General features: G+C 41.8%; 1 protein-coding gene across 1 annotated transcript in view; it reads left to right on the top strand.

Annotated features, from left to right (window-relative positions):
• LOC146855060 (dihydrofolate reductase-like) overlaps nucleotides 1-25,190 on the top strand; it is a 198,543-nt gene that overhangs the window by 69,696 nt on the left and 103,657 nt on the right. The window contains exon 4 of the mRNA XM_085652544.1: nucleotides 19,274-19,379. Coding sequence (XP_085508670.1) covers nucleotides 19,274-19,379 — 106 coding nt within the window. The remainder of the gene's footprint in view (nucleotides 1-19,273; nucleotides 19,380-25,190) is intronic.

Below are 25,190 nucleotides of genomic sequence, written 5' to 3'. Positions count from 1 at the left end.
ACCTAACTATAACATGTGTGAAACCTATGGTTTTTTAAGTGAATCCATATAAACATATACATATACATATATGCATACATATGCATGGTATGTACATGAAAGTTTGAAAAACTCTAATACAAGCAAAGCTAAAAAGCCACCTAATTACAAACAGAATTGCTTTAACTTAAACGAGGGCGAGACCTATTGCATTTTCAATGCTTGTTTACTTTGATTCCATCAAGAAGGCATTCAGATGTGTCACACATTTTCCATAAATTCTGAATGGTTGCTCATTAGATCACTGTAGTAAAGCTACTGCTCACCAGGGAAGTCTGCTGCTGGTATTGAAAGTGCATGTTTCAGTCTGCATGTCAGAATTTTTTAATGAAATAGAAGAGGATTTGAGAAGTCACTCAAAATGTGCCCTAATTTTTCTTTTTTCCTCACTAATCATAATTTCTATGGCAAAATGAACCTCCTCATTGTGTTCCTTTTAAATTAAACTTCTCACTCTCTACTACTCACTTGTACTACTTTCTACTACTCACTCTCTACTACTCACTTTCTACTACTCTCTACTACTCTACTACTCTCTACTACTACTCTCTACTACTCACTCTCTACTACTCACTCTATACTACTCTCTACTACTCTCTACCACTCACTCTCTACTACTCTAATACTCACTCTCTACTACTCTCTACTACTCTCTCTCTACTACTCTCTCTCTACTACTCACTCTCTACTACTCACTCTCTACTACTCTACTACTCTTTACTACTCAATATCTACTACTCACTCTCAACTACTCACTCTACTACTCTCTCTACTACTCACTCTCTACTACTCTCTACTACTCACTCTACTACTCTCTACCACTCACTCTCTACTACTCTCTCTCTCTACTACTCACTCTCTACTACTCACTCTACTACTCTCTACTACTCTCTCTGCTACTCACTCTCTACTTCTCTCTACTACTCACTCTCTACTACTCTACTACTCTCTACTACTCTCTCTACTACTAACTCTCTACTACTCACTCTCTACTACTCTCTACTACTCTCTCTCTACTACACACTCTCTACTACTTGCTCTCTACTACTCACTCTACTACTCACTCTCTACTACTCCCTACTACTCACTCTACTACTCACTCTCTACTACTCTCTACTACTCACTCTCTACTATTCCACTACTCTCTACTAATCACTCTCTACTACTCACTCTGTACTACTCTCTACTACTCACTCTCTACTACTCTCTATTACTCTCTACTACTCTCTCTCTACTACTTACTCTCTACTACTCACTCTCTACTGCTCTCTCTCTACTACTCTCTACTACTCTATACTACTCACTCTCTACTACTCTCTACTACTCGCTCTCTACTACTCTCTCTGCTACTCTCTACTACTCACTCTACTACTCATTCTCTACTACTCATTCTCTACTACTCTCTCTCTGCTACTCAGTCTCCACTACTCACTCTACTACTCTCTACTACTCACTCTCTAATACTCACTCTCTACTACTCTCTACGTCTCACTCTCTACTACTCTCTACTACTCACTCTCTACTACTCACTCTACTACTACTACTCTCTACTACTCACTACTCTCTACTACTCTCTACCACTCACTCTCTACTACTCTCTCTCTCTACTACTCACTCTCTACTACTCACTCTCTAATACTCAATCTCTACTACTCTCTACTACTCACTCTCTACTACTCTGTACTACTCCCTCTACTACTCACTCTCTACCACTCTCTACTTCTCACTCTCTACTACTCTCTACTACTCACTCTCTACTACTCACTCTACTACTCTCTCCTACTCACTCTCTGCTATTATCTCTCCTACTCTCTACTACTCTCTCTCTACTCTCTCTCTATTCTCTACTCTCTATTACTCATCCTCTACTCTCTACCTCTCTACCTTTCTCTACCTCTCTCTCTACTACTCTCTACCTCTCTACCTCTACCTGTCTACCTCTACCTCTCTACCTCTACGTCTCTACCTCTACACCTCTACCTCTCTACCTCTCTCTACCTCTCTCTACACGCACACATATGCACATATATGCATATGCATTTATATATATGTATGTGTATATATATATATATATACATACATATATAAACATATATATAATCTGCATATCTATATAAATACAAATATAAATACATGCATACATATACATATATGCATGTTATGTACATGAATTTTTGAAAAACACTAATAAAAGCAAAGCTAAAAAGCCACCTAATTACAAACAGAATTGCTTTAACTTAAATGAGGGCGAGACCTATTGCGTTTTCAATGCTTGTTTACTTTGGTTCCATCAAGAAGGCATTCAGATGTGACACATTTGCCATAAATTCTGAATGGTAGCACTCTAGTTCCTTATTAGATCACTGTAGTAAAGCTACTGCTCACCAGGGAAGTCTGCTGCTGGTATTCAAAGTGCATGTTTCAGTCTGCATGTCAGAACTTTTTAATGAAATAGAAGAGGATTTGAGAAGTCAAAATGTGACCAAATTTTTCTTTCTGCAGCACTAATCATAATTTCTATGGCAAAATGAACCCCCTCATTTTGTTCCTTTGCAAATTAAATGTTTTAAGTGTTACCACTTTATTCCAATCAAGATGGCTTCAGGTGTGCCATACTTTTGTCATAAGTAAGACTGTTAGCGCTCTAGTTGTTCTTTAAAACACTCTGGGATTTCTGTCATCGGGTTATACTTGGGCTACATCTCGGTGATATTTGTGCTACATTTGGGCTCTTTTGTCTCAGGTGGCCATCTTGGGAGACTTGTTATGAAGTTTCCTAATTTCCTCATTTACTACAGTCTCCTCAGTAGGCATACTGTCAGTTTTTTACTTTGATTCAGTTAAGAAGGCATTCAGATGTGTCACACATTTGCCATAAATTCAGAATGTTAGCACTCTAGTTGCTCATTAAATCACTGTAGTAAAGCTACTGCTCACCAGGGAAGTCTGCTGCTGGTATTGAAAGTGCATGTTTCAGTCTGCATGTCAGAATTCTTTAATGAAATAGAAGAGGATTTGAGAAGTCACTCAAAATGTGCCCTAATTTTTCTTTTTTCCTCACTAATCATAATTTCTATGGCAAAATGAACCTCCTCATTGTGTTCCTTTTAAATTAAACTACTCACTCTCTACTACTCACTTGTACTACTTTCTACTACTCACTCTCTACTACTCACTTTCTACTACTCTCTACTACTCTACTACTCTCTACTACTACTCTCTACTACTCACTCTCTACTACTCACTCTATACTACTCTCTACTACTCTCTACCACTCACTCTCTACTACTCTACTACTCACTCTCTACTACTCTCTACTACTCTCTCTCTACTACTCTCTCTCTACTACTCACTCTCTACTACTCACTCTCTACTACTCTACTACTCTCTACTACTCAATATCTACTACTCACTCTCAACTACTCACTCTACTACTCTCTATACTACTCACTCTCTACTACTCTCTACTACTCACTCTACTACTCTCTACCACTCACTCTCTACTACTCTCTCTCTCTACTACTCACTCTCTACTACTCACTCTACTACTCTCTACTACTCTCTCTGCTACTCACTCTCTACTTCTCTCTACTACTCACTCTCTACTACTCTACTACTCTCTCTACTACTAACTCTCTACTACTCACTCTCTACTACTCTCTACTACTCTCTCTCTACTACACACTCTCTACTACTTGCTCTCTACTACTCACTCTACTACTCACTCTCTACTACTCCCTACTACTCACTCTACTACTCACTCTCTACTACTCTCTACTACTCACTCTCTACTACTCCACTACTCTCTACTAATCACTCTCTACTACTCACTCTGTACTACTCTCTACTACTCACTCTCTACTACTCTCTATTACTCACTCTCTACTACTCTCTCTCTACTACTTACTCTCTACTACTCACTCTCTACTACTCCCTCTCTACTACTCTCTACTACTCTATACTACTCACTCTCTACTACTCTCTACTACTCGCTCTCTACTACTCTCTCTGCTACTCTCTACTACTCACTCTACTACTCATTCTCTACTACTCATTCTCTACTACTCTCTCTCTGCTACTCAGTCTCCACTACTCACTCTACTACTCTCTACTACTCACTCTCTAATACTCACTCTCTACTACTCTCTACTACTCACTCTCTACTACTCTGTACTACTCCCTCTACTACTCACTCTCTACTACTCTCTTCGTCTCACTCTCTACTACTCTCTACTACTCACTCTCTACTACTCACTCTACTACTACTACTCTCTACTACTCACTACTCTCTACTACTCTCTACCACTCACTCTCTACTACTCTCTCTCTCTACTACTCACTCTCTACTACTCACTCTCTAATACTCACTCTCTACTACTCTCTACTACTCACTCTCTACTACTCTGTACTACTCCCTCTACTACTCACTCTCTACTACTCTCTACTCCTCACTCTCTACTACTCTCTACTACTCACTCTCTACTACTCACTCTACTACTCTCTCCTACTCACTCTCTGCTACTCTCTCTACTACTCTCTACTACTCTCTCTCTACTCTCTACTCTCTATTACTCATCCTCTACTCTCTACCTCTCTACCTTTCTCTACCTCTCTCTCTACTACTCTCTACCTCTCTACCTCTACCTGTCTACCTCTACCTCTCTACCTCTACGTCTCTACCTCTACACCTCTACCTCTCTACCTCTCTCTACCTCTCTCTACACGCACACATATGCACATATATGCATATGCATTTATATATATGTATGTGTATATATATATATATACATACATATATAAACATATATATAATCTGCATATCTATATAAATACAAATATAAATACATGCATACATATACATATATGCATGTTATGTACATAAAATTTTGAAAAACACTAATAAAAGCAAAGCTAAAAAGCCACCTAATTACAAACAGAATTGCTTTAACTTAAATGAGGGCGAGACCTATTGCGTTTTCAATGCTTGTTTACTTTGGTTCCATCAAGAAGGCATTCAGATGTGACACATTTGCCATAAATTCTGAATGGTAGCACTCTAGTTCCTCATTAGATCACTGTAGTAAAGCTACTGCTCACCAGGGAAGTCTGCTGCTGGTATTCAAAGTGCATGTTTCAGTCTGCATGTCAGAACTTTTTAATGAAATAAAAGAGGATTTGAGAAGTCAAAATGTGACCTAATTTTTCTTTCTGCAGCACTAATCATAATTTCTATGGAAAAATGAACCCCCTCATTTTGTTCCTTTGCAAATTAAATGTTTTAAGTGTTACCACTTTATTCCAATCAAGATGGCTTCAGGTGTGCCATACTTTTGTCATAAGTAAGACTGTTAGCGCTCTAGTTGTTCTTTAAAACACTCTGGGATTTCTGTCATCGGGTTATACTTGGGCTACATCTCGGTGATATTTGTGCTACATTTGGACTCTTTTGTCTCAGGTGGCCATCTTGGGAGACTTGTTATGAAGTTTCCTAATTTCCTCATTTACTACAGTCTCCTCAGTAGGCATACTGTCAGTTTTTTACTTTGATTCAGTTAAGAAGGCATTCAGATGTGTCACACATTTGCCATAAATTCAGAATGTTAGCACTCTAGTTGCTCATTAAATCACTGTAGTAAAGCTACTGCTCACCAGGGAAGTCTGCTGCTGGTATTGAAAGTGCATGTTTCAGTCTGCATGTCAGAATTCTTTAATGAAATAGAAGAGGATTTGAGAAGTCACTCAAAATGTGCCCTCATTTTTCTTTATGCAGCACTAATCATACATTCTATGGCAAAATGAACCCTCTGATTTTGTTCCTTTTTAAATTAAATGTTTTAAGAGTTACCACTTTATTCCAATCAAGATGGCTTCAGGTGTGCCATACATTTACCATAAGTAGGAGTGGTAGCGCTCTAGTTGTTCTTTGGAACACTCTGGGAAGCTGCAGTAGAACACAAAGGAATCAACTGACAGTCTCTGCCCTTGTTGGATGTACATGTTTTACTGACAATGTCAGACTTCATTCTCACATGACTGAGAAAGATAATGTGAATTTACAGAAAATATGCTCTCAGTTTAGCTTATAGATCACCTTCAAAACCTCTGTGGGAAAAGCATGTGAAAATAGTTTTCTCTCAAACATGATTCATGATATCCCAGCAGAAGGCTTTTTCACATGGTAAAATCACCTTAGAACATACCACAATTCCTAAAATGAGTATGGTACCATCAACAAATGATTTATAATGTAACTAAAGTCTTAAAACCTTCTATTAACTGTAATGCTATTTAATGAGGTGCTATCATGTATATTGGTCCCAAGATGGCTGCCAACACTTCTTGGATGAAGTGCTGACAGCCAATCAGATCTCACAATGAGATGTGTGGTTAGGCTCCGCCCAGATATATATGTGATTTTACTTTTGATTTTCTCAGGAACTACTGAACGGATTTACACCATATATGCAAAAGGCACATGCCTGACCTGAGGACTACCTCTTTGCCAAATTTCAAGTAATTCTGTTCAGCCGTTCGGGCTGTACCTTCTACTAAAGGTCCTATGGGAAAATGCATCGGGAAAACGTGTTTTGGGACCCCACTTTTTTCTCAGCCCCCGCTTGACGAATCACCCCGAGACTTTCAGGGTAGGAGTTGAGCGGAGCACCCCATTAGTTTTGAAAATTTCACGAAGATAAGTCAACCGGCGCCAAAGTTATTAAAAATAGAATTTTCAGATTTCCTATGGGATCTCGGTCCTAAATATAACTATCTACTGGCGACCGCCAGTAGATAATATATATATATATATATATATATATATATATATATATATATATATATATATAAAATAATAATATATAGTAAATATATTAAATATTAATATTATTGTAACCAAAATATTATTAAATGTAATATACATTTCAACTAAATATAACAAATACACTTAATTAAAAAAATATAAACACGCAAACATTTATATATATATATATATATATACATATATTTACTTACAAATAATTTATTAACTATTATCTTTATTTAATTTTTAAACTTTTAAATTATATAAAAATAATATATATATATATCAATACTTTAAAATTAAAAACATTTCTATAATAAATTAAAACAGTAAACTATAAAAAAAATCAAACTTACATTTCCCAATACAATAAGTGCAACAGTAGAGAAAGTGTTGGATAGCGGAATAATTAAATTTACTACTTCAACTCCAGTGAGTGCAACAGTAGGGAAAGTGTTGGATAGCAGAGGGGAAAAAATACTATTTCCACTCCAAAAAGTGCAGCGGTAGGGAAAGTGTTGAATAGCGGAGGGGTAAAATTATTATTCCCACTCCAGTGAGTACAAAAGTAGGGTAAGTGTTGGATGGTGTAGGAATTAAATTTACTATTCCAACTCCTGTAGGGAAAATGTTGGATAGCAGAGGGGTAAAAATTACTATTACCACTCAAATGAGTGCAACAGTAGGGAAAGTATTGGATAGCGGAGGGGTAAAAATTACTATTCTCACTCAAGTGAGTGCAAAATTAGGGTAAGTGTTGGATAGCAGAGGCATTACATTTGCTATTCCAAATCCTGTGAGTGCAACAGTAGGGAAAATGTTGGATATCCAAGGGGTAAAAATAACTATTCCCACTCCAATGAGTTCAACAGTAGGGAAAGTATTGGATAGTGGAGGGGCAAAAATGACTATTCTCACTCCAACAAGTGCAACAGTAGGGAAAGTGTTAGATAGCGGAGAGGTAAAAATTACTATTCCCACTGCAGTGAGTGCAAAAGTGTAAGAATAAGGCAAGCAGGGAATCATAAACAATATCAACATGTTCATGAGCATTCTATAGTATCAACATCAGGAGAGGAAATTGTGAGAAGAAAAGAAGTCTCAAAAATCCTTTCATCATGTCTTCGATCTTCTGCTTGACCATTATTGCAGCATTGATATCATGAATCGATATTTTCTGCTTGGGGATGAGAATATTGGCACAATAAGAGCAAGAAAAGGAAAGGCACAGCAGAACACCAAAATCACAATCAGATAAATCACTTTTTCAAGAATCCAGCCCCAGCTACCAAAAAGAGACCAATTCCAATTTCCACTTTCCATTCCCTTGAAATTCTCGATAATGTCTAGAATATGCTGGGTGATATCCTTTTCCTTATTCTTGATGCCGACTACACACTGATCGTCTACTACAGGGCACACTCCTCCACTCTTAGCTATGATGAAATCAACTGCATATCTAGTCTGCTCAGAATATATTCGCATACTTTCTAACTGGGTGGTGATGTCACGCAAAGCTGCTACTGCACAGTTAGACAATATTTGCAACTTGCATCCAAAATATTCCTGGGCTTTCTCACCCCTGGCCATAGATGTCATTCCCAAAGTAACAAGGGATGACAGAGTATACCCAAAAGTGGCTCCATCACTATAATTATTGATCTCCATATCGGTGACTCCCTCACAGAATTCTTTCTCTAGTGTCCTTTTCACCCAGCGGACATTAGGCTTCGGATTGACATGTTTACAAGGCATACCCAGAGGCAACACCATTCCTAAAGCCCCACTGCCTGTACCATTATGGACATTAGAGTATGTACAGTTGGACAAAACATAGAATCCAGGGTGTGCATAAACTGGTCCATCATAATCCACAGCAGAGTATCTAGAATGCATACCAAAGGTATCAGGATCTTTATCATTCACCAAACGGATCGTACTTTTATACAGCACTGTGCCTGAACAGTTCACATACAAGTCTGTGTCCATACTATTCACAATGGGACAGAAAGCAGGATAATAACCAGCCTTTTGAGTAACTATCACATCCTTATAATGCCAACCTACTAAAGTAATATTCTGTTCCTCCATGTAGTAGTTATCGCAGTATGTATCATTAGCGCATCCTGGATAGTCCACTCCCCGTGGCTTTCTACAATATAGACAAGGACCTTGATAAGCAAAACTAAAAATTCTGAAAACTTCTGTAAATTCTGGGGGTTGAGTATAAGTACAATTCACAAGGGCCAATGGATAAGCAGTCCAGAAGCTAGTGACTGGATCAGTAGGGTAGCAAGCAGTTCCCTCCCCAAAGAACCTAAAATGGTTGTCTAAAAATACATTACTGACCTTTTATTTCTAGTCAAAGAGATGACTTTCCCCTTTTCTGGCAAAACCAAATTTGTTCGCTCTCCAAAACCCATGTCACCCCACACAGTATCAAAAGCAATAGAACCACAAAGGTGACACATCATATTTTCCTTTTGAGTGTCCATATCGTAGTGGGCGGAACAACGAGAATCATTGGTTGCTCCTCATCGGCAACCTGTCTACCAAAGGGATGCATAATGAATGATGAAAGAGGGATGAAAAAACAAATGGAATATGTAAGTTCAGGGTCCGTCAGAGCCTCACTTGTACAGGCTCATATTGTTCATCGGAACGTTAGCGCTCTTGAGCACCGGTGGTGGAGCTTGCTCTGTCCTAAGCTTGGATTTCCACGTCGACCAGGATAATTTACCGCCAATTGGTACTTTCGATCTATCCTGTCCAAAGTTCAAACAGTGCACAAATCTCGCAACACCCTAATTACTATAGGAAAGTACACCCTAACTTACACAGTCGATCCCTACCGAATCTGTCTTTTCCTTTTGTGCACCGTTCTTCAGCAGAGGGCACAAATTGTACCTAGTGACTGCAGGCACAGAGGGATCAACAAAAAGCAGGTCCTGAATAGCTCATATTTCTTAGGGACCGCTGCATTCAGCACTTCATAATTTTCCTCATCCGTTTTGGTCCAGTTCAGCCTGGCATCGCTTAAGGGGACAAACTGGGGCACCTTCTCGCACTCGTAGTCCCCTACTCCATCCCTCATCCACTGGTCATTGGGCAAGGGCAATGGTATCCTGCGGCAGTGAGTTGCGTGGACCCAGTTCTTACGGCCGGCAACTTTAACAGCTGTGCGCATAGATAGAATGACCTGTTCCAGCCCCTTCCATTGTGGCTCCAAACTCTTTTTCTGCTGGAAGTTGTGCACGAGCATGAAATCCCCAGGCTGAATATCGTGTCTGTGCCCCTCTGGTATAGCTGGCGGGGATTCTCAGACCAGTTGGTGAATAGAACGCAAACTTTCAGTTAAATGGCAAAGATGGTCTATCAACAATGGAAATTCAATAGCCCCTGACGTTTTCCAGGCGTCCAAACATGACCTTGTATGGTGACAATCCAGTCCTAGAATGTGCTGTAGTTCTTGTTGACAAAAGTGTAATTAGCAAAGCATCTGGCCACTGTAACCCTGTGGTCTCTTGAATCTTTGCCAGTTACAGTTTGAGAGTACCATAGTACTTCTCAACTAAGCCTGCTGACTGGATGATTGGCGGGATGAAACTTCTGTTTAATACTCAAACCATCACAAATCAAATGAATCACTTTGGCATTAGAATGACTTCCGTTGTCACTCCAAATCAAATGAGCAAACCAAAACGAGGAAAGAACTCCTTCAGAAGTACCTTTGCAGTCGTAATGGCTGTACTATCTTTAGTGGAATAAGCCTCAACCCATTCACTGAATGCACAGACAACCACCAAAACATACTTCAAATTATTGCACCTATCTGGCTCTATGTAATCCAGCTTAAGGACCTCAAAAGGAAAAGTGGGTGGTGTAGGGATACATTTTCCAGGATTGTGCATCATGTGCACCATGCAATACTTCACTAAATATGCAGCTGTTTTCGAAATGTTATCATTCTGCCATACAGGGTCTAACAACATGCAGATACCCTTAGCACTAATATGGGCTGGGCCATGGGCCATCGTGACTACAGGAAGAACATATGCATCTGGCAACATCCATCTTTGTTTCCCTGATTTATCAATCCATCATCCTTCATCATTCAATTGTGCTGTACTTTCTTGCCACATTGCTGTTTCCTCTATTATGGCCTCATTTTGTATCTCTTTCACATTCTTGAGTGTATCCTCAAACATGGAGACTTCAGGCACCCACCTAGCGGGACCTGCTACAAACATTCTTTTAATTTTAGTCCAGGCAGTTTCTTTAGCTGTCTGATGGGCAAAAGCATTTCCCGTCCCTACATCATCACTGATTTTCCGATGGGCACTACACTTTACAATGGCCAATTTCTTAGGGAGTGTCAAAGCAGACAAAAGCCTCAATATAAGGTGCCCATGCTAATTCTCGGTGTCATGTGAAGTAATAAACCCTTTCTCAGCCCAGAGTTGCCCAAAATTATGTGCGACTCCAAGGTGTACTGACTGTCATTATAAATATTGACAACCAGTCCCTCACTCATTTCGCAAGCTTGTATTAAGGCAACAAGCTCAGCAGTTTGGGCCGACTGATAGGGAACTTGTGATTTCTCAACTACTGTACGCAGCGTGGTGATAGCATACGCAGCAGTTTTAGCGCCATCTGGTAATTTAAAACAAGAGCCATCGACATATAGTTCCCATCGTGGGTCAGATAAGGGAACATCAGTCAAGTCTACCTGTCCTTTTGTCTCATCTTCCACCAGGAAGCTACAATCATGTTTCTCAATTTCATCATTTTCAGAAGGGAGGGTCAGTAACATGGCTGGATTCAGAGTGGCACATCTTTTGATTGTGATGTGTTTAGCGAACATGTTAATTCATAGCCAGTCAGACGTGCACTGGTGAGGTGTTGTGTCTTGGTCTTATTCAGAAGAGTATCCACAGCATGGGGTACCATGACTGTGAGATCGGTATCAAGTACAAGTCCAGCTGATTGTCTTATCGTAACGGCCACAGCCGCGACTGCTCTTAGACAGCTTGGGAGGGCTTGTGCGACTGGGTCAGAAATAGTAGAGAAATAAGCACACAGCCGCTGCTTATCTCCAAATTTTTGTGTTAGGACAGCAAGCATGCAACCAGCCATGGACGAACAATACAAACAACTTGTTATAATCAGGGGTGGCGAGTACTGGAGCTGAACAAAGAGCAGTTTTGAATTGCTCAAAAGACTGCTGACATTCAGGCATCCAAGGCACGGGTTCATCCACGTCTTTAGTGGTTAGCAGAAGCAAAGGTTTGATTAGTAAAGAGTAGTTAGGTATCCACTGCCAGCAGTAGGAAGTGATACCTATGAAAGCATGCACATCTTTCTGAGTCTGTGGGATGGGAATTTTAACAATTGTACTGATGCGCTCAGGAGTCAATCTCCTACCCTCCTTCGACAGTATTTATTTCCATGCTGAGCTAAATGTAACAATAACTTAACTGTACTGTCGTTGCAACCTTGTTCGGTATCAGAAGCAATAAGAAGGTCATCGACATACTGCACCAATACATTACCTGTGGGAAGGAAAAGGGAATCTGATTGGCTCTTTAAGCTTGAATATAGATACTTGGACTTTCAGTATAGCCCTGAGGAGCTCAACATAATCTAAAGCTTCTGCCATCTAGTGTAAACCCAAACAAATAGCTGCTTTCTGGATGAATATGAATACTGAAGAATACATTTTCCAAGTCAATGACAGAAAAGACTTGAGCAGTAGAAGGAATCATTCTCAAAAGAGTAGTAATGTCAGGGACCACTGGAAACTGGGGAACCACTATTTTATTAACTTCGCGCAAGTCAATCACAAAACTATAAACATCTTTTTGTTCATCAGGGGAACCTGAGGGTGTCCCTTTAACCTCTTCGATGCCGATGACGGAACGGTTCCGTCATGCACGCCGGTTGGGCTGTGCTTATGACGGAACCGTTCTGTCATGGCCCCGCCCGCGCTCAGATCTTTCAGCACTGCGCGGGAATCCGCGCAGCGCTGAAGAGGTTAAGAATGGGAAGAATAGGGTTATTACAAATATTGACAGTCGTCTCTTCAACCACTCCCTTTTTAATCAACTCCTGAATAATTTGCAATAAGACTCACTCTCCTGCCTGTGGTATTTTATACTGCGGGATACAGGGCAAAATAGCACTATCCTTAACTTGTATCAAGACTGGAGATATCTGCAGTAGTCCCACATCTGTTTTGCCTGTCACCTACAACTTTTTGTTGCACCTGTGTCCATCAAAAATTCCTTAGTCGAACCTTGCAGTTCCGCTGTTACATAAAGACCACGCTGGTCTACAGATATCGGAACTGGTCCCTCACCCTGTCCCTGGCTGTCCCAGCTGTAAGACATCCCTGTCACTTCCTCCATATCATAATCATCATGATAGTACTGTCCATCCAGAGGGCCATCAAAATAATTATTATCAGAAAGTCCCTGTGAGGCTGCAGCGTTTTGAGCCCTGTCTGCCCCAACAGCTCCATGACCCCGTCCACGAGAACCTTGTCCTCTGGTGACCGCTACCTTTTGCAAAAGCACAGGACACTCGCTACTCCAATGTCATTCCTCTTTACGGTACGCACACTGATTCGGACCCATGGGCATAGTGTTTGGCTGCCTACTAGTGCGTGGAAGCTGTCGTGCCAAACCACCACGTCCTCTACCATTCCCTCTAAAAGTCTGCTGTAACAACACCTTTGTCTTTAAATCCTTATGCCTTTTCCTATGCACATAATACTGTGCCATGTTTAAAACAACAGAGGCGGAAGAAGTGGACCAAGTACTCTCAGAGGCCTGCAATCGAGTCCCAATTTCAGGAAGCATATTAGAAACAATCTATTAACAAACAACCGAACACCTCATTAAATAGATAAATCCTGCCCACTGTCTGTAATCCAAAAACGTACCTTCAAACTGAGTGAAAAAATCAGACACACTCTCATCTTTCTTTTGCCGACAAGCCGACAGTTTGGCCCAGTCTACTTTTCTCGGCGTAGTAAGAGAATGCATATATGTGATAATGCGGCCTGGCAAAGCAAGTATCTCTGCTCTGGGATTATCACCTGGCTTCCTTTCCTGATCCCATACTTTAATTTGGTCCCATGTACCCCCCAACTCCACAACATGATCTTGAGTATGAACCGGTCTCCAAATATCAACCGGGACAAGAAGATCAAAAAACATTTAAATATCAGGAAGAGTCATTACAGTGGAAGAGGCAGCTTAAGTCACTTCTTTATAATATACAGTTGGATTTTTCCTAGGATCAGGCAAATGAGTCTTAAGAGACAATACTTCACTTCTTTTCCACGGAGTAAAAAACCCATTCTTTTTAAAACAGGCTGCTACACCTGTACGAGTGACATTCCCTCGCCAATCTGTTAACTCCGGCATCTCTGGGTGATATATAGGATAAACCTCTCTCATCAGAAACTGAGACATCGTGCTGGGACTCTTCTCAAGCAGCCTACCCCTGTAAGCAATCAATGTCGTAACACTGCCAAAAACTTGGCCAGGCTCCATATTACTAGTATATACATTATCTTTAATATCATATAAAATCTGTGGTGCAGCATCCTTGAAACATTGCTCCTAAAGATTAATCAGTGCAGCAGACATATGCTTAAGAGCATGCTATTGTACAAAGGGATCATAATCTTTCATCACACTCCAAACATCTTCCACACTGTAATTGGGTTTATGACCGCACTGCCCAGCCTGATTAGCCACTACTTGTTTTTCCTTATCCCCCACTTCAGACTGCACATACGGACCTATTCGCTCTTTAAACTTTGTCCAATCTCTGTCCCCAAACCCGCGTACTGCCGTCCCAACACTCAAAGAAACCGGAGAATGAAAACCAGAGAAGGAGAAGCAACAGAAGTATCAGGTACAGTTGTCGCCCCATGCATCTGTCCATTGCCGCCCTCCACCCACCCATTATTGGTGTCGAAGTCCCCTTCCAGGTTTGGGCAATGTCCTGTTTGGCAAGCGTGAGGCCCAAAACCAGAAAGTGCTGTTTGTACCGGTTCCCGCCTATCTCCTTTGTACTATGGAGCTAGAATAGCTTACGGTCGAAAGGGAGACTCCAGGACAAGACCCGACACAGGCATGACAAAATGTTATGCCAAAATGGCTGCAATGGCCCACAGCTTTAAACCATGTGAAAGAAGGATTCCTCCGCATGGCTGCATCTGAGGCAAGTAGTAGGGGACTGGATGACACCCATCCTCCAGAGGCCGGAGTGGGATAAGTATGCTCGGTGGATATATTTAAACTGGATGAGGCGATATCAAGTGGTAATAGTAGCTCCACGGGGACTAGCAAGGGCCTCTGTCCAGTCATCGTCTGTCATGTCAGGCTAGTTTGCTTCCCATACTTCTCGGGTTTTATGTAACGTGGTTTGCGTGTGGGTGATCAAAGTCTGGTAAATTCTGGTAGGCCACTCAGCGAGCCAATTAGGGGAGTCAGGGTATGTCTCAGCTGCAAATATTTATAAAACTGTGTCCGGTGCAACTGAAATTATTTTTGCAGTTGCTATAAAGATTTGAGGGTGGATCCTTGCATAATGTCACCCAGGGTAGAGATTCCGAGGAGGTCCCTTGTATGGAAGTCTGGAAGTTCGGCGGTGGGTCGCAAGTAAGTGCCATGCCACAGAGGGGTCGTCCGTGTCAGGCGCTCATCCCAGACCATTTTGTTAACGGTACAGCGCCAGAGCTGAATGACAGTTCTGCTGGCAGGGGGCAAAAAGTTTAGGTTTATATGGCTGTTGAAGAGATTCAGGAGGGGGATACCTTCCATCCCCAGACGCTCCGCAGCATACGCTGGATCTGCGTGTGAGCTGTACCCCCACTCATTGATGTTCAACAGGTGGGAGGCTGCATATTAGGCGTATATATGGGCCACTGCTATCCCTCCACAGTACGTTGACTGCGTTCAAGTTTGCAGCGCTACTCGGACAGCGCCCCCTCCCCATAGGAAATTGTTCAGGAGTGCATTTGCTTGGGCGAACCATGTGCATGGAATATTTTATGGAAAATGTTATAATCAGTAAAGTAAACGAGGCAAGGAGACCATCTTAAAAACTGGGACAGCAGTAGGGGGACCATATCTTGGTCTCCTCTCAGATACTCAAAGCAGCGGATTAATATTATGTGCCCACGAAATTGTGGGACACGGCGAAATAAAAACTCCTAGATATTTGAAGCCTTCTGTAGTATGGGATAACTGCATGTCCCAGGTGCCACATTACTTTTTCCCACACACAGGAAACAACACTGGCTTCTTTGGGTTGGCTCCACGGCTGGAGGTTTCCCCAAACACTGAGAGTATCTGGAGAGCTCGGGGGCCGGAAAACCGAGGATCAGCCAAAAAGAACAGCACGTTGTCCGAGTATAGCGCGATTCTCTCCGACTGCTCCTGGGACCACTCGCACCCCCGAATCAGTGGGGCGGAATGGCTAGTGCAAATAACAATGGAAATAAGGGGCAACCCTGCCTCGTGCCACAACAAATTCAGAAGGGTGTAGACCTGAATTCAGATAACCGCACAGAGGCTGAGAGATCTGTGTATAATAATTGAACATAAGACAGAAAGCACGGACCAAAGTTGAGGGATTGAAGAAATCGATATGTCCAGCTTGAGGACTCAAATCCCTTATCTATGTCAGACAGGAGGATAGCCTGCAGGGCGGCCCAACTCCGGAGCCTTCGCAATAGTGTTGCGAACTCGCCTGATGTTATGCCGGGTAGACCGGTGTGGCAAGAAGCCGGTCTGGTCTGGGTGAATTAAGTTGTAAATATATGTGCAGAGATGACCTGCAAGGACCTTGCCCAACAGTTTGGGTTCAAAATTGAGAAGGGAGATAGGGCGGTAAGAAGAGGGTTCTTCTGGAGGGCGGCCAGGTTTGAGGAACACCACAATCTCGGCGTGGTGCCAGTCAGAATGCAAACTGTGTTGCTCCAAAGCCTCGTGAAGTGCTTCCAACAAGTATGGGCAGAGCTGTGCCATGTGCGGCCGTAAGAAGTCACTGGGGAAGATGTTGGCCCGGCCGGGGTGTATATTAGCGAGCATGGTGCTGAGTTATTTTACAGTTATGGGAGCATCTAGCTGGTACCTTATGTGGTCTGGGAGACTTATGGGAGGTCTGTCTGTTAAGAATTACCCTTTTTAAGCACTCAATATAAGTTCATTCTGCTCATATAGCGAGGCATAGTAGGCCACAAACGCTTGGACCACAGCCTCGGGGGAAGTACAGAGGACTCCTTCCACATTACGGAGCCCCGGAACAAATGTGGGAGGCATTGCAGCCTGGCACAGCTGATGGAGCATTTCGCTTGATTTGTCGCCTCATTGATAGATCCTGTGTTGGGTCGCTAGCCAGATCTCATGCACCTTGTTAGTGAGATGTTGGTGGATTTGTTGTATTTGGAAAAGATTACGCTGCGGTATTGGTTCAGCAGACATAGCCATTTCGGCTTCGAGGGACCTCTGAGGGTTTTCTAATTCTACTATTTGGGATGAGGCGTTTACATTTTTTGCCCTTCGTAAAAGCTGATGTCTACGCAGTGGATGGAGGGTTTGAGAGCTTCCCAGAGGATGACACTGGATGGGGCAGATGCCACGTTGGATGTAAGGTAGTCTAAAATGGACTGTCGAAGGAAATCTTGGTAGTTTGAATCACGAAGGTGCCAAGGTGACATCCGCCACCTGAAGGGGGGCTTTTGTGGTTCTTTGTGCAGCCTGAGTAAGACCGGGGAGAGGTCCAACAGACCCCATGGCAAAATAGAAACATGTGAGACCCTATGTATGTAACTGCGTGGTAAAAAGAAATAGTCTAATAGTCTATTCTGGATAGCGAGCCATGTACGGCTGGGAAGAATGTAAAACCACACTCCGAGGGGTGATAATCCCTCCATGCATCTGACCACCCCAGTGTGGTAGCCAGCTGATGAAGTTTGGATCCCCTGACTGGGGCCCGCACCCCAGCTCACTCAGACGATCCAAGGGTGTCATGACATCATCCCAGAGTTATATGTGACTCTCATTCGGGCTGGGGACAACAACATACACTGCACATTAAGTTCGCTAAGTCTGCTTTTTGCATGACTGGCGTTGTTGCTGTACCAGGCGGGTGTAGTCTGAAATTATCATTATGGGCTGTGAATCGAAGATCAGTTTATCCCTGTGGTTTCTTGCTTACTGAAGGATGGTATCTCAGTCTGCATGGTTCATCAGCTTGCGATCACTGGTCTTGGGCGTTCCCCAGGGGGGCGGGCTTCTTTGTCAATGCCCTGTGGGCTCTCTCCACTACGAAACAGGAGGCTAAGGAGTCCTCTGGCAGGAGGGCTCTCAACCACTGCATGAGAAATCGATCTATGGAGGAGCCCTCTCACACTTCCGGGAAGCCAATGAAGCGTAGGTTATCGGGTCAAGAGCAGCCATCAGCATCTTCAACAAGGGACGCAAACTCTTGCGCGATAACGGTAAGCTTGCTCAACTTTTGTTGCAGAGATGCCACTGTATCCTCCACTGCCGAAACGCGGCTCTCCACTTCTGTGAGGCAATCCACTGCCTTCTGGTGATTCTGGCTGTGAGAGGAGACCTCTGAACCCACTGTGCACAGCAATGGATCATTATACTTTTCTTGCAGACAGAGGAAGTCTATTTCGAATGTTCTTCCTTTGAGACGGTTGAGCTTGCTTCCCCTTTCATGTGCCACATTCCAGGCCCTGACCTCTGTCTTCATGGGATGTCATGTTCAGGATTCCAGGTTCTGGGCCTTTTGTAAGCAGAAAAAAGCTTCTTACATCTGGCCCCAAGTGTGCAAATTTCACATCCTTATTTGCTAATGTGTTTGGATCTCAAGCCCAAAATATTGTAATATTAATTCCTAAATATTATATTTATTAGCATCCATTTTTTAACCCACTTAAAATATGTGCATTCTGACTTTTATCAGATATAGGCTGTTGTTGGGATAGCAGACTTGAAATTGGCAATCTACAAAACTGAGAAAAATAAAATTTCTACTGGAATCAGTCTATCCTGATTGTCATAGTTCACTGTTGCTAGGAAACAAGTTGATTATTAAATAAAGATCTGATGTTTTGAGCAACACTCCAAATAATTATGAATAAATAATTATCTTTGTGATATACCATCAGTTATTTATTTATAGAGTTTGTATTTAATTATAAGAAATTATTTGGGCACCTCATGCCATTCAAAGACCTTGTCAGAGATAACGAGCAGTGTCTCTGCAGTGTGTAATTGTAAAATGAAACAGTTCACTCTTTTAATCTATAGTGCATGTGACTTTGCAAAACCAATGATTGTATTAACAATTAAGATTGTTTATGTTGTCACAACAATGAAAGTTTTGTCTTGTCCTTTTCAGGAAAGAAAAATTTGGTCATTTGGGGTCGAAAGACTTCTGAACAATTTAAAGGAGACTATATGCCCTTGAGGAATTGTTTAGTTGTAGTTTTGAGCAAAACTTTAAGGTAAGTTCTAAAAAATGTACAATTAACATTATATTATCTAGTCAAGTGCAACTTTCATTTTAAGTTTTGAGTAGGGGATACTAGCACCTTTTGCATAAATCTCTCGAAATTTGTCTAAACATTTTCATATCTTGATTACAGGACTTAAACTACAATTCTGTGCATTGTTCTTTAGTCGGGGAGTGTGAAACGTAAAAACGTTTCTGGGCATCAAAATCAGCTAAATATATTTAGCTGTAGAAAGATCTCACCAATTGGATTTAGATAGATGGTCTTTTAAGCAAACGTTAAGAGTTTTTTTCACTTATTCTGTTGAAACAATACCACAGATTTGACAAGAGGCGTAGCATTTTGAGGTATTCCCAGGCCTATCGCTAATGGAAAATCTGTGAATTTGCCAAAATCCATGGCTGGATGCGTGGGAACACCCACGCTCCACCCATGGAATGCCACCCTAGCGCAGAGTAACATAAGGCAGCGATTTGGGCTGCCTTGCAGTAGTCCAGATGGTTCAAGCCCTGTTGGGCCACACAAGAGGACCTTGCGTGGCTTGATAAATCAGACTGTAGTGTTGCATTGCCCTTGCACCCTCTTGATTGGTGCATGGGCAACACAATACTATGATAAATATCGGCCCTAATGTTTACCCAGGCAAGAAGGTCTGCAGTGTTCTGTTATCAGTACTCCATAATAAAAATAATTTTCTGATGAAACAATAATTCCGATTTTCCACAGCTGGGATGGGTAGAAAATCATGATTTTATTAAAGACACAGAGGCTGATATTAAGCATGTCTCTTTAATTGCCAACTCACAGCAGCAACTACATAACAATGAAAAGAAATTAGAATAGTAACCTTTAATATTCAAATGTCTATTTAATCCTGTGTGTGGCAGCCATCGTCCTTCTTTTGCTGCAAACACCTCAACTGTTTGTATCGGGTAGAAAACTGTTAAATAAAAAAAACTTAGAACGTCAAATTGAACAAAATCTTTTCCTCTTCACATTATTTCATGTAGTCTCCTCCTGAAAAGAGCCATAAAAAACATATTATTGGGAGGGGATTAAAAGGGATGGATAATATCAGCCTCCGTGTCTTTAATAAAATCAGGATTTTCTACCTATCCCAGCTGTGGAAAATTAGAATTTTATGGCAAGGCATGTAGGCCAATATCATGCATGTCTAAAGCCTTGCCATAATATTCCTCACTTGACAATCCACAGGTTTAGAACTTCTTGAATACTGAATCTAATGACCAATCAGCTGCAGCTAAAATCCCAGTTTATCCTCCTCCTAATGAAAAGGATGTAGAAGCCATAGCCCCTCCAGTAGAATGAGCTCCAAGCTTAGGCAAATCTATCCCTGCTCTTCTCATGACCTCCTTGACCCAACAAGCCAAAGTAGGAGAGGACAGAACTTATGAGGACTTATGAAAGAAATTATCAATTGTGAATCTGTATTGCATCTCAAACTCTCCGATCTCCTTTCATAATCAACCAAACATCTCACCACAAACTACTTCCGTCATTCATCTAAATTGGGATAAAATATTGTTCTAGACATCGTTTTAGTTCTCTTAGTGATATAGAAGCACACCCCTTCTGGAAAGAACCTTCCCCCTGAAATTTCTAGTGCCCTGACGTCTGAAACCCTTCTAAAAGAAACTAGGCATAGCAACATAACCAACTTTAAGGAAAGTTCCCTAAGGCCCAAACATTCATTTCTGTACAAGTTGCTAATTATTTTAGTACAAGATCCAAATCCCGCAAAGACAAATACTTTGCTCATAGTGGGCCTTAATTCTTACATTTCTCAATAGTCTCCTTAACACATCATGTTGGCCGACAGGCAAAGTTATCTATCAACTCATGTCCTGCTGAAATATCCAACCTGCCAATATTAACAGAACTGTAGGACAATTCTTCAAGGAAAACTTCTGTAAGATAATTCACCACCTCCACCAGAGGTGCTGATACGGGATCCAAACTCCTCGAAGCACACCAACGAACCCATCTCCTCCGGGCCAGCCTGTACACATTTGAAGTCCCTGGAGCCCACAATTCCTTATTGAGTTTTGAAGCCTCCAATGATATCCTGACACCTGCCAGGCTCTCCTGAAATCAGCCAAGCTATCAACCATAAGTGTCCCTGAATAACCAATTCATGATAATCCCCTGATGCATTTGTTAACAATTCTAGGGTATTCGGAAAAAGTACTGGGTCGGCAATCAACATCTCCATAACATCTGGATACCATACTTGAGATGTACAAAAGGGGGTTATTAACACTGTTTCTGCCTTCTCCCTTTTCACTTTCAGTAACACTCTCTGAATCAAAGCAAAAGGAGGGAACACATAACTCCGTAACCTCCCGCAGATTTTCAGAAAAGCATCTGTCGCCTCCGCCCCTGGGTCTGGTCTCCAACTGTAAAATCTGGGAATCTGAGCATTCACTCTGTTTGCAAACAGGTCCAACACAAGAGGACCCTATTTTTTGTTTATCGATTTGAACACTTCCCTGTTCAGTCTCCAATTGCTGAAATCCTTCAGCTGCATTGCTATAGTAATGCTTATCCCTGGTAAGTACTGTGCCTGAATCATAATATTTTTGCTCAAGTAAATATTCCAAAACTCCTTTGCCAAGTCTGCCAATGCTTTTGAAAGAGGGCCCCCCAGTTTGTTCACATATCTTACTGCTGAAATGTTTACCATTCTCAAAAGTACACAGCATCTCACCTGATCCCTGACAAAGCTCTTCTCTGCAAATGAACCTACCAACAACTCCAGGTAGTTGATATGCATTTCCCTTTCCTGGCCTATCTATTTCCCCTCTGTCGTCAAAGAGCCACATTATGCTCCCCATCCTTGAAGGCTGGTATCCGAATCGATCACTATATCTGGGCTTGGACCGAAAATTGCCCTTCCATTCCAAGCTTCAGGATTCTCCAACCACCAACTCAATTATTCTTTAATTTTGGAATCTGTCTGGACTTTCTGTGAATATCTTATCCCTTTGTGCAAATACATCATTTTTAACCTCTGAAGAGCTTGAAAATGTAAGGAAGCTGGAAAGACCGCCTGTATAGATGCTGAAAGGAGGCCTGGAAACCCTCGCTTTCTGTCTCAAGTTTATCCATTCACTTACTAACAATCTCCGAACATCCTTGCGAATTTTCCTCACGTTTTCCATCGGCAACCTCAACACACAATCCAACGTCCAAATCTGAAAACCCATGAGTACAGTCTTCTGGATGGGTTCCAAACATGACTTCTTTCTGTTTACTACAAAACCCAAAACCTCTATTACTCAAACTGCCATCATGGTATGTTCTTGAGCCAATTCCTTGTTCTGCAACATAATCAGGATATCATCTAAATAAATTATCAGCCTTACCCATTTTGTGCACAACCACACTGCTATTAGTCTCATCACCTTGGTAAAGCACCATTGTTCTGATGTTAAACCGAAGGGAAGGCTTTTGAATCTCCACATAATTCCTTGCCATTGAAACTTCAAAAGGTCCCTCTGTTCGAGACAGACTGGAATGGTCAAGTATACATCTTTTAGGTCTAGACCGGTTAACCAATCCCCCCTCCTCAAAAGGTCCCTCAACATATGAATGAATACCTTCCATTTTGAAGTGATTGTACTCCACCCACTCGTTCAAGTCCTTTAAATTATCACTGGTCTCATGCTCTTGTCCTTTTTCTTGATGAGGAACAGATTGCTTACAACAGCCGCAGAGACATCTTCTGCTTTTTCTATGGCCCCTTTCTTTACCAACTCCTGAACCTCTTGGTCTACCAGTTTTTCTTCCACTTTTGCAAATCTTAAAGGGGTCTGTAGTCTTACCTGGATAGGGTTTTCTACAAAGTATATTTGATAACCACTGACAGTTTGTAACACCTAAGGATCGGAAGTTGTCTCTTTCCATTTGTCTAAAAAATGGGCGAGCTATTTTCCTAAATAGACAAAGGGTTGTTTGCCAAACATACCTTGATGATTTGATCCTCTTTCTCCTCTAAACTGTCCTCTTTCCCTCTGTGGGTAGAAACTGGGTGTATCTGATTGAAAGCCTCCGGGTCTGTACCCACATGAAAAAGGGCTCAGTGAGATTCCAATGCCTCGGCTGGGAAATCGACCCCTCATTCTCTCGGCCGATTCAAAACCTTCCTGATGGCCTTTTGGACCTTTTGGATTGAGTTAAAGCCTCCTGTGTACCGAGCCATCTCCCTTACAAACTTTAACCTGCTCCAAATTATCTTTCTCTTTCCTCTCCTTTTTAGGTCTCTTCCTCTCTACCTCTTCCTCCTCCAAGGAGTCAAAAACTGAAGAGCATGAAATCACGATTCCCCACTGTTGGAGGATTCTTCAGAGGCAATAGCTCTGTGATCCCCTTGAGTGTGATCCCCTTCTGTGACAGCCTTGTCACTCAACTCCTTAGTTGTTGACTTACAATTGCTTTTCTGATTAAAGGCCCCATTTTGTTTGGTGAGCTTGTCTTTACCTAGATGTTTCCTCTTCTGAGTAGATTTTTTACCACTTCCGCTCGCCGTGGTATCATCTACTACCTCCTCAACTAACCAAAACTGCTCCTCATCTACTCTTTTGCCAAATCTTCCTTCCAACTTGTCGATACAGTCATCCATTTTTTTCCTAATTGAGATGCAAAGGCGGGGACTGCCTTCTCAACACATTCCTGGAATTTCACCTCCACATTACCATCATATGCCCTACTTTGCTCCATATTCCTTATAAGTAAAAACAAGAACCACCAGTTAACCTCTAGTGAACTATAATATTAGGCTCTCTGTCAAAAAATACCTCTTTCTTTCAACAATAATTCGAGTGAATCACCAAACACTTGCCTGCACTTTTGATCTCACAGCAAACTGACTGGAAAAAACGGTTTCCCAGCCCCTTTTTATTCCCATAAGATGACTGTCCGTTCTGCAGGTAAAATCCCTAGGTGGAGCCAACATAAAATGGCTGTTGCGTCAGCAGACGCTCCTGCGGTCGCCTGGGGCAGTTGGGAATTGAAGCAGTGCTCCTCGAGTGATCGGTAGGCTCGGGTACGCCCAATTTCATTTTTAACTTCTTTGATACTTAATGTGTGCACTGTGGGACTCCGCCCGCCTGTGTTCACATAAGCTCCCTTTTTTAAAATAAAAATAATACGTTAATCTCGAGCGCGACGGGAATTCACCTGTACTCACTCACAAATATTCACCAAAGCCGCTTTCCGCTTGGTACTGAGCGTGAGGGAAATCTTACCACTCGCACATGCCATAGGCATTTTGTGGTTTAACGGGAAAGGCTTCCAGAGCCACGTACTGTGCTCTCGCACCCTCCTCGATCGCTCAAGCGCACGGGTAAAATCATGGCCGTATATTCAAAAAAGCTTTAAAACAAAGGCAAAACCTTTAAGCATTGCATCCGCCCCCTGGGACCGCATAAATCGACATTTTGAATACATCAAAGCACCTAGTCATTGCACCACGAGCTGGATGCGAACAAACATTTTGAAAGACCTTTTTAAATAAACATTATTTGGCCTACGTATAACAATCAGGCAAACTAGTCCTTAATCAGGGTAACCAGCAAACGCGCACACAACAATTACAGTGTCTTACACACTATAAAAGAGCAGGAGTAAAATGCGAACTTATCTTAGCTGTGAGCAGCAACAAAGAAGGAAGAAGGCTGCCACACACAGGGTTAAATAGACATTAGAATGTTAAAAATTAGTATGGGAAGTTATTTTCATTGTTATGTAGTTAGTGCTGTGAGTTGGCAATTAAAGAGAAAT

The sequence above is a fragment of the Triturus cristatus genome, chromosome 4_1 (genome assembly GCF_964204655.1).
Source record: "Triturus cristatus chromosome 4_1, aTriCri1.1, whole genome shotgun sequence".
Taxonomy (NCBI): domain Eukaryota; kingdom Metazoa; phylum Chordata; class Amphibia; order Caudata; family Salamandridae; genus Triturus; species Triturus cristatus.
This window is presented reverse-complemented; position numbering and strand designations above follow the sequence as displayed.